Raw genomic sequence first — 14,311 nt, forward strand, 5'->3', positions numbered from 1 at the left:
CCAATAGCCATGCCCCCAGTAGTAATGCCCCTATAGTAATCCCCCCATAGCCATGCCCCCAGTAGTAATGCCCTCCTATAGCAATCCCCAAGTAGTAATGCCCCCCTATAGCCATGCCCCCAATAGTAATGCCCCCTATAGCCATGTCCCCATAGTAATGCCCCCTATAGCCATGCCCCCATGCCTCCCTTCTGAAAAAAAAATACAATTAAAATACAAAACACAATACGTACCTGCGTCCGCTGCCGTCCGGTCCGACCGCGGCTCCACCACAGATCTATGGGAGAGATGTCATGACGTCCCTCCCATAGTGCTCTCTGCTGGAGCCGGAGCTCAGGAGTTAGCTTCGGCTCCAAGGATCTATGGGAGAGACGTCATGACGTCCCTCCCATAGCTTTAGGATGCTGCTGTAGGGAGGGAGCCGGGTGCCCGCTGATAACAAATATTAGCGGGCGCCTGGCTAATGGAGCCTCCCTGTGGGGGGGACCGGCGCGTTTTTTTTGTTTTTTTCTTATGGCATTTTTTTTTTTCACCTTCTGGGGACTCAGTGGCACCCTCTAGGGGCTGGCACTCCGGGCGACTGCCCTGTTAGCCCGCCCCTACAACCGCCACTGGTGGCACCAACCTAGAATTTAATGTTAATCCACTCTGGAGACATAAAAAATAGTTATCAAATGCCAGCCAATATAATTCTTGTCACAATATGGTATTTTTTCAATGTCAACCTTTATGCATGTAATGTAGGCTGTGACTGAATGTTTTGAGGCTAAAAGAGAAACACAACATCCAGCTGTTAATCACCATGTCCAGCTAAAATGATTGAATGTTGCTTTGCTACTTTTGGGTACAATGGAATAAAAATATAAATGTACTAAATCCTACGATGAAGCTGCAAGGAGACTAATATTAACTCCCTTGTACTTTCAGAGTACTCTGCACTGAGCTTAATGTGTCAAGACTATAAAATATTGTAAAACTTGAAGTCTGTACCACTTATCCGCAGCATTTCTGAAACACTTGGCTAGCATAATATATGATGTATATTAGACATGACACATTAGAACATTTGGCGGTTGAAATCCAAACTAATCTTTCCCGATATCATCGCTGACCTTTGATGTTTGCAAAGTGTAAAATTGCAGACACCACCAAAAGCATTTCTGATCTAATTTGGCCCATATGCTACTGTAATGTGACAGTTCCAGAGGAATAATCTGCATATTCTTCCATACTTGCCAACATTTGAAAGACAACACTTCTGCTCGGCCTGTTGAAGTTGCACAGTGCTACTGGGCATACTCCATGTTTAGATTCCTACAGGGAGGCTTCAAATCCCTAACCAAGATGGCCACGACCATATTTCTGTGCATGCGCGGTGCCATCTTGTCGCTGTGTTAGACGCCACAGTGGGAGATGGAGGTCTTCCACTTAGCTCCAGAGAGACACTGAGATTGCCACTGATTCATCCTGCCAGAGCCACTATTGCTGCTTGTACACTGCACTGCTACCTTGATACAGTCACTGGCTGGTTACCTGATTACTCTTCTCAAGCTCCGCACCATGCATAAGAGTCTGTGACACTGCAGGACCGATTACATGCAGCGACAGGTCACACTGGAGAGGCAGCGAGCCCTGCAGCAATCACCACTCGCTGGCAACCCATGATAATAACCTAGCGGCCACCGGGTTTAGCAGGTAAATGAGGTGGGGGGTGGTCGACAGGGCTCGGGCAACGATTGGACAAGGAGGACTGCTGTGATTTGTTAGGGAGATGCTGAGGACTGTTATTGGCTGCTGCGGTGCACCACACAGGTCGGTGACTCACAGCGCGTCCTGCGGGACCCGCACATATTTAAAAAGTGAGTCCCTCACTGCTTGTAGCGCGTATTTTGTGATCACTACCAGAGCCACTATTGCTGCTTGTACACTGCATCGCTGCCCTGATACAGTCACCTGTTGGTGACCTGTATACACCTCTCAAGCTCCGCTCCATGCATAAGAGTTTGTGTAAGCAATACAGCTGTACACTTCACATTACTGCTCAATAAACAACCCCACTGGTTAAACACTGGGCTGTTTGTATGAACATCCGCTGGTACTGTATATACTCTGCCATATCACTGCCACCTGTACACACATATTCCAACAAGGCCAATGTATTTCACTCTCTGACATGATTAGGACATTTTATAAACAAAAATATAAATAAAAAATCTCTGGAGCGTTTTCTTGGTCCACGTTACCCACTTCCCTTTGAATGCAATAATAATGTCACATTTTGCCCAATAATTCCTTTTTGTGTAGGACAATTCTATTTGTATAGAGGCCAAAAGGAGATGTGGCCTACACATCAGGTCATAATTCAGGTAGGTTAGGGTGAGGTTGATGTACAGTATGCGGTCTTGATCAAGGGCATAACCAATAGTGTCCCATGTTTTTTTTTCTTCCAATATTGGCACATATGCTGCACTGCATGATGGAACTTACACTATAAAGGGAATGTAATACAGTAGGTTGTGATTTTTTTTAAAAAATTTAGTTTTTTGGATGACTCGCAGTAAAAGAATGCGAGAACAGCCAAACTGGCCAGAATCTTGACCCCCTCCATTTTCAGCACGATGTTACTCGCCCTACAGATGTTTCTGATGTTAAACATACAGTACAAGACGCCATAATGTAATAGTCTGCAAGCTCTAAAATAGCTGTAATGGCTCCAGAATAACTTGCAGAAGAATAGATAGGCTAGATAACAGGGAGACAGCTGCTATTTTTTATTGTTTTTTTTAAATCGAGGTGTAAAAAAGTTAGCGTCTAACTTGGCAACCATTCAGCGATGTGTGTCAGCTTTAAAAACCTCACTCGCCAGCCTTCCAGTGTGTTTCCAGTGTGTCTGCCTGAAATACACTGTTGTTTAATTGAAAGAAATTGTGGGGCCCCCCTCTAGGCTTAACCATCACTAGTGCTTGTGCCTATGCTGGTACAGTATAAGAAAAATCAGAGTGAACTGACCAATCAGCGCAGCCCCATTCATTCCTATGGAGAGTGTCCGCTATTGACCCCTCATTAGTGTCGGGGTCCTGAAAGGGCCAAGTTGCATCATCCTGGGTGGGTATTTAGTTTTTGCCAAGACACATGGATTGCCTTCATGGACCAAAGAAGAGTCTTCCCTATGGGTGTGTGGAAGAGTCATTATTTATTAAGACTTTTTCTACGGTGTGTGTTTGTACTGTCTTTCTTTTAATATTCTTTTACAATTGGACTACAGGATCCAGAAGTCCCTTGATGCCCTAGCATGCTAGCACTTGTGGTTCTCCAAGTGCCATTATGCTCTGGTAGGTGGGCCGGGGCCATTAGTTCACCAGTATAAAACAATATTATTAAACAATTACACATTTCCTCCGTACCACCGCCACCATGGGTACGGAGAAGTGCCCCTGTGATACTGGCACTTGGGCTGTTTGGACCAAAGATGTGTATCCTGCACTTTTTTTTTTTGCAGGACCCACTACCCTGGGGGAACCAGCCCTGTTACCAACTTGCCTAGAGCTGGTGGATTCATGGCTGGGGAACCCCATACTGGGGGTCTCTCTTCTATGCTTCCACTAGTCTTGGCTGATAAAGCCTAGTGCTGGTAAATGAAAAGTTGTGGGGGGGGGGGGGTACACAATTTTCCATCTCAATTTTAACCCTACCAACCTAGGCACAAGAGCTAGTGCTAGTTAAACTTAGAGGGGAGGACCCCATTCATTTAAAGGGGAAAAAAAGTGTGTTTCTAGCAGACACGCAGGAATGCCAACGGGGGTGATTTGTTTAAGCTGCCACACATCACAAAATGGTTGCCAAGATTTATCAAAGCTTATAGAGAGATAAAGTGGTGAGAGATAAAGTACCAACCAATCAGCTTCTGTCATTTATCAAACACTGTCAAATGACAAAGGCTGATTGGTTAGTACTTTATCTCTCTCCAAGCTTTGATACATCTCCCCATAAGTTGCAACCTACTTGTATTACATTCAGCAAATTTCCACTGAAACTGGCTGAAAACACTGCGGGTTCCAGCTACTTTATTCACACAAGCACATGTGCAGTTTAAAGATATACACACAAGTGAATGTTACACTTCAGAGGTTTCTAGGCAGTACCTTGCTTCACTCTTGTTTCCTTTCTGCGTAAAACCTAATGATTGCTGCAAGGGGAATAAAACTATCATATTATTGCTAATTATCCAATCAAACCAAATTGGTTATTTAAGAGTCTACATAATTTACATATTTCCTCCAATATTTGCCACAGCTTAAGGAAGAGAGAATGAATTTGTCAACAGATTTGGGGGTTTACATCATATAGTTACTAATACATTTTCTTTGCTAACTATGTATTGGCAAATTTGCAAAAAAGTCTGTATTATATATCTGTATTATATCAAGTACATAACCCTGGTGTATGTGATATTTATGCTCTCTGCAAGGTAGCAAATGTGTTTTGAACTAGTGGTGTCATGCAGAATGTGGAAGGTTACTCACACATGCAGCAGACAGTGACCTGTTCTGAAGGGCTCTTTACAGAAGCCAATGGTTAAGGTTATAATGTCAGTAATGTGCAGTGGTTTCAAAGTCTCATGTGATGTGGTTTAAGTTAAACCACCATTGCTATATAAACTCTCTCTTCTCCTCAATAACAAGTCCTGATTGGCTGCACACATTCAGTATATTACGGAAGCAGGCTTACAGGACATAAACTCATTTTGCGAGGACAACTTCTCATGAGCAGACCGCTTTGTTTATACATTATGTGGCTTTTTTTCTTCTTTCTTCATGGATTCTTCAGATCAACAAAATAAGATGATAGTAGGTAAATATTTATTTATTACCCTGCAATAAACAGAATTTAAAAAAAAAGACGGCACCATGATTTATTAGATTAAATAAGGGGCATCATTATTTCATAAATAATGCAAAGAGGTAACACAGAGTATTTAATTTCCATAGTACCTACCAGCCATGGGTACTATAAGAACCCCAAAGCTACAGTATTGGGCTGGGTATCTCTAGGACCAGGCCAATGTTAAGTACAGTAGCATGACCCATTACTGAAGAGGTTTTTATCTCTGTTTTCCAGTGTGTTGTTTTTGTTTTTGTTTCGGTGGTTTCACCAAGATAAATGTTCCGTTTTGTATTTTTCCATTGAAAAAACTAGAGAGATTGTGAAAGTGGTGCTTCTCCGTCAGTTTTGATGTGGTTTTATCAGTAGTAAATCTGTTCAGAATGAAAACCGTTTAAAAAAAAAAAACAGCCTTTTTTTTCAAATTTATGATCTACAATTTTTTGTAAATAATTATTTACAGTTTGCTAAGTGTCATGTGACTACAGTGACAATGGCTTATGATGCGATGTGCAGAGAGTTTTTTGGAAGATCCCTCTTATCGGCATGCAACTTCATGGTATAATCCTTATTCTTCCTCAGCCATTACATCAGGTGACCCATGAGGAGAAGGGTGATTGACTGGCTCATACTAGTACTCTCCTGGAGAACAAATGGAAAGCAAATGCTTCCACATGATAGGACCTTTTTTTGTAGTGGCAGCCATATATATGTCTCAAACAAAGCAAGTTTGTAAGGGAAGACTGAGTTATAGGGGTATATCCTGGAAAGTAAGACTTGCAGCTTCATGTTACAAAGATACAAATCTATATAAAAAAATTATTTGTAAGATTGCAGCTTTAACTGAGACCAACATTTCGGGCCTCACACAGAGTTGGAATTAAGTGCAAGTTGAATCTTTTTTTCCTTTAAACTGGCTCTTTTTTAGGTGCGCTTGCTGGTAAATCCTCAATACGCATTATTTGGCTTTACGACTTCCTGCACCAAAGAGGCTGTAACAGGTGATGGAGGGGGTGTATAGACATGGCCAAAGCAAGGATACAGCGAGGAAAAAAGCTTTCCTAAACAGGCAGCAGACTTTATCATAAAAGTAAAAAAGTCTATGTCATTGTAAGGATTAATTATATTCCCACACCCAATATTTATTATGGCCTTTGTAAGACAGGCAGTTTAGTTCTATGAATCTGTTCTTGAATCACACAACCTGCTGTAATTATTTTACTAAAAGTAGGCATCTGAAAGTCTGGGTAAGCAAAGTACAGTACGTGCATACATCTGAGAAACTGATTAATAGGCAGAACTCTGCCGGGAATCTCAAGTTTACTTAGGAGAAGCTAAACTTCTCTTCAGGCAACTAGAAAAAAAATGAGGGGCATCATGAAAAATGTTGGGTGCTGGTGGTTTGGTGGAGGGGCAGGTGTATGGGGGTATCATTTAAACATTTTCATAGCTTCAAGGGTCAACAGTTTGATCCATGTATTGTACTTTTTTCAAGACATCCATTGTATCGTCACATCACCAAGCAAAATAAATTTTGCGTGCAGTTTGATGTGTAATTTGTAAACTGTTCAATTCAGTATATCTAATGCAAAACCTTCCATCAAATTGCAAAAGCTCAAACCATACTTGCAATTTTAAAAGCTAGGAACCATATAATGGTTGAGTGTGTCCAACATTGGTTTGGGAAACAGCACACTCCAAAGCCATTTCTGTCCTGCGCAAAATATCTAGTGCTTTTTCAATCTCTGTTTCAATGTGCAGGGCTGGATAATAGATTGAGTAGTCATCAAGGGGCCCCCACACATTGCCGCTACCCAACCCATTCTGCCACCTCCCTGGCCTGGCCGGCTCCCGGCAGAATCACGGGCTCTCCAACTGCAAAGTCCTCCCCCCATACTCACCTTCCAGTCCATTATCTCCGTCTTTCCCTTGGCTGGGGTGGATGTGCTCAGCGCTCATCTTGCTCGCCTGGCTCCCTGCTCTCCCATCCCAGGCACATTACTAAACATGCACTGAAAAGATGATTGCCTTTATATATCTGCTTTCCCAGCCAGAAGTGACAGTGTCATGATTTAAACCTTCTAGAGGCTCCCTAGACTACCTAATGATTTTGGATCTACAATATAGATTACAAACTTGTTAATTTGGCCCTAACCAGAGAGCATAAATATCACTATCAATATTCAGGTGGTCAGTGATACAATTATGCATGTCCTCGGTGTAGTGGCGTGACACACAATTCCTGTGCCAATCATGTCTATTTGATGCATTTCAGCAATAGGAAATTACCAATTGTATGGTATTATTTGTATCAATTTAGGTTATATAGGTGTCACCCAGGGCCGGTGCAAGGTTTCTGGGCACCCTAGGCAACATTTCATCAACCGCCCCTGCTCCCTCCAATTCATAAAATGCCACACATCAGTCTCCCCAGTTAAATAACATGCTACACAGCAGTGTCCCAAATTCATAATATACTTTATAGAATATTACACACAGCAGAGCGCCAAAATCATAATGTACCTCTTAACACTGTCGCAAACTCATTATATGACACTCAGCCATGAATTATGCCATTCATTTTTGTTTTGTGGACTCAGCAGCGCCCTCCAGTGGCCGGCACCCTTAGGCAGCTGCCTAAGGTTGCCTAATGGTAGCACCAGCCCTGGTGTCACCCCCAGTTACAACTTTGAGGAATTCACACACTCCTAAGGGTATATTTACTAAAGTGCAGGTTTTTAGAAGTGGAGATGTTGCCCATAGCAACCAATCAAATTCTAGCTATTATCTTCTAGAAGGTGGTAGATAAATGATAAGTAGAATCTGATTGGTTGCTATGGGCTACATCTCCACTTTTAATAATCGGAACTTAAGTAAATATACCCCCTTACTGAAAACAAATTTAACATATCTAACTTTGGGCCTGATTCAGACCCACTCGCGAGCGGCTGTCCGCTCGCAAGTGGGTCGATGTTATGCACTGAGCATGCGCACGACGGAGGGAGCTCAGTCATGCGCATGCGCCAGACGCGACGAGCGAAGGAAAGTCCTTCGCTCGTTGTGTCCGATCAAAGGGGGTGTGCTGTCAATGTTGATTGACAGCACGCCCCCTTTGGTGGGCGTGCCGGGGGCGTGCCTCCCTGACGGGGGCGTTCCCACGGGAACGCCTCCCGTCAGAAGCCGGCCCACTGACATCACTAGTGATGTCAGTGGGAGTGATTTTGGCTCTGATAGAGCCAAAATCACTCCGGAGCTTGCGGTTGAAAACCTCAACCGCAGGCTCCGGCTCGCAATTTAGATGGTCGCGATGGTCTCGACCATCGCGGCCATCAAAAAGCACGCTCGTATAGCCTGTGGGTGGTGACCCACAGCTATACGAGCGTCCAGGAGGACGCTCCATGAAAATGGAGCCCGGCCCTCATTCAGAGCGTGCGCTCTGCTCAGAGCGTACGGCTCTGAATGAGGGCCTTTGTCCTCCTACCAACCATCTCCAACATTAAATCAATAACATCTACGTTTAATAAACTGGCACCTTCCACCCAACTAGACCCATCATTAAATTATTAGTCCCCACATTTTATACATATTCAGTTATCTCAAACAATATATATTAATAAACCATAATAATCTCTATATTCATTTATGGTACCCACATTTTATAAAAGATCCCATTTCAAATGAATAGCCTTTACCTGCTGCACCGATACATGAACAATCCTCACATTGCAATAATAACCTCCACAAACAGCCACATTATAATTACTGACATGTATTTATATATAGCATGTCCGTAAAACTGTACAATTACATTAGTATGCCAAGTGGATTACATTACATTAACGCTCATCCCCAACTCCCACATTACATTAATGTACTTATCCTTAATAGTGCCTACTACAGTACATCAATAACCTCCTCCCACATTAAATCAATACCCCCTCCTGCTTTACATTGATACCCCCTCCTCCCACAGTGGAGGGACATGGGGGAAGGTGTATGGAGAAACATATTATCAAGGATTTGCCAAGTCTACATATTTCGATGACCTGAGGTCACAATCCTGCATGTTTTGGTGAAACAACTGGAAGTCGCACATTAAAATGTCATGTTTCAATCACAAATGGTTTTGGCATGAACTCTGGTTTGAAAACCAGCAGTTTGGGCCAAACCTCATGCTGTTTGCTAGATACTGCATGTGGTTTGGATCTTTTCAAACTGATGCACATTAAATGCAAACACAGGTTAATACATGCTGTGGTTTGTGTATTGATATAAAACTGTTGCTTTGGAAACTCCATCCACATTTTGGACACAGACACTTTTTTTCCCCCATATACAAAGCACCCAGGAGCCTAAATATTTTCTTCTTATATACAGGAAACACAGTCTTCCTCAAATAATGTATTTATGCAATTATCATGTTATCATTAATGCTTATATTGCCTAAATATATTGCATAGATGGAACTCTGTTGTATAAACCCACAGAGTAAATCCTGATTAGAACTTTGTGTATAGTGTAATCACCGAGGTAGTCTCATTAGGCCTGATGCAGAGCTGAATGTATGCCAGCTTGCAGAACGTACCTTGTGTGTTTTTGCATTGCACGTGCTCCGGAACCATGCAAATTCAAGTGATGCGGAGTTGTTTGCAATTTCAGCCATATCTCCACTTGTGACTGAAGGGGTGTAACTGGTTGGTATTGGTACAGTCACATGTAGGAAAAGGTCAGTGAGGGTGTGTGGATGAATTACGTGCCATGCAGAGTTGGGCAGAAGAATGGACTATTGCACCAAGTATAGACTGATGATGACTAGTACCAAATCCAAGCGTGAGGATAGATACCAGGTACACCGCAAGATGCAACATACAGGCATAATGGCGCATTTATTTCCTGTAGTAATTATGGCCAACGTTTTCCCCTTTATGGCTACAGTATGACTTAAACAGGATCTGGCACTGGGGAATCTAGAGAATTGAATTCACTAGAAACAGATACAAGTGATCTCCCTCAAATACCCTTCAACTACAGGGAATGGGAACAGCAGGTTGTGTGCACCGTATGGTCATCAATGGTTGCTCTACACTCTTGATCTAGGTCTACAGTGTCACCAGTAGAGATCTGAGAGTAGTGTCATCATACACAACAGTTCTAGTCAGGCTGGTTTGCTGCACTCTCTACCTGGTGAACAGGAAGGGAAATAAATGTTACATTATGTTTTATCTCTACCCAGGTCCATCTGTTAACAGTTCCTCTTTAATAAAGTGAGCATTGTGTGTCCTTGTAATAGCCAAACGCCCATCAGCCATGGATAGAAACAATCCATGCTTATGTGTGAACTCTTCGTCCTATTCATGTATAAGTTAATGCTTTTTCCATTTATCATTCATTAATCCTGCTGAGTTTCTGCTTTCACTTGTTTTATTTTCTGTTGCACAGACCCATTCATTTCTCCATATCATAACCCAATCATGTTTGACTTTAAGCCAAATAGAGGATGGCACATTTGGCCCTACTGTGGAGTACTGTAATGGCTACAGGCGGCAATCGTGGACACTGAGAAACTATACCCGACTGGAGGTTTTTAGAAATATTTTTTACAGCCCCACTGATTATTTTCTGTGAAAACTATCTGAGGTTGGTATCTTGTAATATTGCTAATATTATACATTCTGTACATTACCCAACAGCTAAAATACTCACTAGCATGAAATACTAAGTCTATAAGTTTCATTATCAGTTCAATTGATTTAATTAAGACAATAATGTTTAAGGGTAGTACTTAGGTACATTTATTTGAATGGTTTGAAGGGGCCTTTCCATTCACTGGTTTTCTCTTTACTGTTAAATGACCTTTCCTAAAACAACTTGTATTAGTAGAAGACACAAGTAATACTTACCTTCTTACCATAATCCAGCGCTTACCTCTATCACTTTAGGCTCTTTACTTCCACCTGGTCCTGTCTATAAACTGCTGTAATTATATAATGTGGCCGAATTCCTTGAATTCCGGGTCCACATTTCAGCTTTGATATACTGTAGGGGTAATTGACTAGAGGCGTAGGGTTTTCCTCAGCTAAGTTTACACTTAAGCTGGGTACATGCTTGTCGATATATATCATTCATTTTATCGATGATCGATATATTGCGAGTCCATAAGCGGGTGTGTAGACCCGGTGTGTCTGTGAACTACGTTATTCCTAGACATATGAGCTCGGCCTTGCAGCACAGCCGATGCTGTGATCTGACTGTGTGTAAAGTCAACCCTCCAACACTGACATCACAACTGGACGGGCATGTAAATGCCCGCCCAGTTGTGATGTCAGGCCAGACATATCGAGTGGCAGATTGGTAAGCATGTATACAGTAGATTACAAATTGGCCATTCAGACAGCGTTCCCAGCAATAAATAGCTAATAAGGTTAGGGGAAAAAATATACATACTGTATATATTTATTTGCTCATGCTAAACAGGCCGCTACATGTGAATAATATGGGTAAAGACTTGTGCATTAAAACAAGTCGCCCTCTGTGTCTGCTATTTCATTTTAGCACTATGTACTGTAAGCTCTTTTTTTATTGTCACTATGCAGATATATGTAATCAGTATACTGTAAAATGATGTGTTATTGTTCAACAATTTATAAAGTAACAATATATCCTGCTGTAAGAGTATATTTTACAACTTGAGGGGTCAATGCAATAGTCCGCAGGTATGAGTCATCGCGGCAACAACCGCACTTTATGGCAACCTGAACTCACACAAAAATATTCACAGCCCCATAGGGCTGCGAGCAAAATTGTGCGAATTCGGGCTCAGAGCGGGCCACGAGGGCTGAGAGTTCAGGTGCCATTGCTGGCATTTTTACGCCAGCAATGGCACACACTTTACAGACAATAAGATTGACCCTAAGGTTTCAAATCTAGACCTAAGGAGCTGATTTAGACCCGTTCGCTATGATGCGAACGCTCGTAGCTGGCTGATATTTGCAATCTGCACATGCATCGCAATGCGCATGCGCTAATCAGTTCGAGAGATCAGGATGCGTTCGCTCGCTGCGCATAGACTGTCCAGCAGAGTAAGTGACAGGAGAAGTCGTGTGTGAGTGGTGACAGGGGCTGGCTACTGGAAACGGGGGAGTGGAGGTGTGAACGCAGGCGTGCCTGAACATCTCAACGCCGTTTCAGAGGAGTGCATAATTAAAAGGCAGCGTCATAGTACACTTGGTGGGATTTCACTCTGAAGTGATCGCAGTGCTTGCAGAAGGGTATAGTCAACCTCAAGCGCTGCAATCGCATCCGGTGGTGCTCGATGTTAGAAATGTTTACATGCGCTTCCAGGAGATGACGTGCGCAAGTGGGCATCTTAAGAATGGCTGGTGGGCATCTGCATACACTAAGTAATCGCACGCCAAGACATAGTGGGCATGCTAATGCCTTACCGTGTGATCGCCTGCCTTGCTGGGCATGCACTGGATTTGCATACGCAGGCTGCGAGTGAACGTATCTAGGGAGCAGGTCTGAATGAGCTCCTAAAATTTTAATATAGCCATAGTCACTCTTTCGTGTTTCTTTTACTGTGAAGGATCTACTGTACATATCATTAAGGTATCAGTGTTTGTAAATAGTTGCAGGGCAACATTTCTATGTAAAGTTCCAATAGGTGAGACGATATACTGGTTAATGCATGAAAGTCATAAAGAAGGTGTAGGTTGTACGTTTGAGAGAAAATAAGGGGAGAAGTGTATCACAACCATTGTTAGTGCTTAGCAGTGACCATTACAGTTTAAGCTCTGCTAAAATGTGGAGACTTACAGTAGGGGTATATTTACTAAAGTGCAGTTTTTTTTAGAAGTGGAGATGTTGCCCATAGCAACCAATCAGATTTTACTTATTTATCTAGCACCTTCTAGAAGATAATAGCTAGAATCTGATTGGTTGCTATGGGCAACATCTCCACTTCTAAAAACCTGCACTTTAGTAAATAAATCCCTTTTACTTTACATTTATATTTAGTAGTGTTAAAACATTTACTGTCATAGTTAGTTTAGGGAATATATACATACAGATAATGATATATATATAAATTTAGAGTACAAGCCTCCTCATTTTGGGTGTGGTACACGAGTTTGACATTCAGAATGTCAACAAGGAAAATTATATTATGGTTTGAATGTCAACATTGTCAATGTTGATACTGCATTATGCATTTAAACAGTGATAATGTCGACAGTACTATTTTGCCCTAACCGCAGCCTATCCCTCCCGCTCATTTGTTCATTAGTAGAACATGCATAATGTGGACATTTTGAACATGTTGACATTATTTAATGTCAATATTATGAATGTCGGCATTCAGAACCATTCCATTACAGTGCTGACATTCTGAATGTCGACAATGTGACTGCATGCTTGCATTTTAAAACGAATATCTGAATATTACTTAGGGAGACTTTGCATAGTATACCCGGATTTCTCTTACAAATTCACTGACCGTTCATTACTACTGTGTATGTAATAAAACATTGTCCTGGCTCAATTGTTAATGGGACACATAGTGTTACTAGTTTTCTGTGTCACTGGGGCCTGTTTAAGAACAGATGTCAATGCGGGGGATCTTCTAGCACCACTTATAGCGAGGATACCCTATTATTGCCACAGTGGGATCAGTATGAGATGCTAGCGCTCGGGATCCCGGCTATTAGAATCCCGATGCCAGCATCCCGAAAGGGTTAACATACCAACACTTGTTGGCTAGTATGGTAACCCACCCCCTCTCCCTACCCTAACTCCCCCTAATTGTGCCTAACCCTAACCCACCCCCCTAGTGCTTAACCCTAACCACCCCCTCCACGGTGCCTAACCCTAACCCTCCCCCCTAGTGCTTAACCCTAACCACCCCCTCCCCGATGCCTAACCCTCCCCCCTAGTGCCCAACCCTAACCACCCCCACCCTGGTGCCTAACCCTCCCTCTAGTGCCTAACTCTAAACCTAACCCCCCCTAACACCCCGATCCAGACCGCCGGGATGCTGAATGCATACCGCCACGGTTTACCATTAAACTATGTCCTGATATACTGGCTGGAGCTGTAAGAGTAAATTTACTGCTTTACCAGGCCAGTCCTAGGGTACATGCACATGTATGACCTGGCTTTGCTGGTTCAAACGTTGTTTTTCAGTTGTACTAATAGCTATATAAAAAATGAACCAATTGAACACAATGCTTTATTCCAGGAATGAATCATGTTTTCAGGAATTGCCATCCTGGCATGTGATCCTTGTTAAATAGGCTTCCAAGTGCTTGGCATAAGGCTGCTATTACTGGTGAAACCCAGTGAATCTTTACGCCAACATGGTCTATTTCTTGCGATATCATTGCCATCACCGGTACTAACCACTTAATGTAATGGCTAAAGACCTATCGCTTGC

At 42.5% G+C, this 14,311-nt stretch overlaps 1 protein-coding gene across 2 annotated transcripts in view; it reads left to right on the forward strand.

The window, feature by feature from the left end:
- Positions 1 to 14,311, forward strand: part of GALNT13 (polypeptide N-acetylgalactosaminyltransferase 13) — a 531,019-nt gene that overhangs the window by 513,841 nt on the left and 2,867 nt on the right. Inside the window, exon 11 of one of the 2 annotated variants that reach the window (XM_088462018.1) lies at positions 10,321 to 10,518. The exons of the other annotated variant lie outside the window; for it this stretch is intronic. Within the exon in view, the coding sequence (XP_088318144.1) occupies positions 10,321 to 10,506 (186 nt within the window). The 3' untranslated portion in view covers positions 10,507 to 10,518. The remainder of the gene's footprint in view (positions 1 to 10,320; positions 10,519 to 14,311) is intronic. 2 annotated transcript variants of the gene reach the window in all.

The sequence above is a fragment of the Taudactylus pleione genome, unplaced genomic scaffold (assembly GCF_031769625.1).
Source record: "Taudactylus pleione unplaced genomic scaffold, aTauple2 ptg001137l, whole genome shotgun sequence".
Classification (NCBI taxonomy): Eukaryota; Metazoa; Chordata; class Amphibia; order Anura; family Myobatrachidae; genus Taudactylus; species Taudactylus pleione.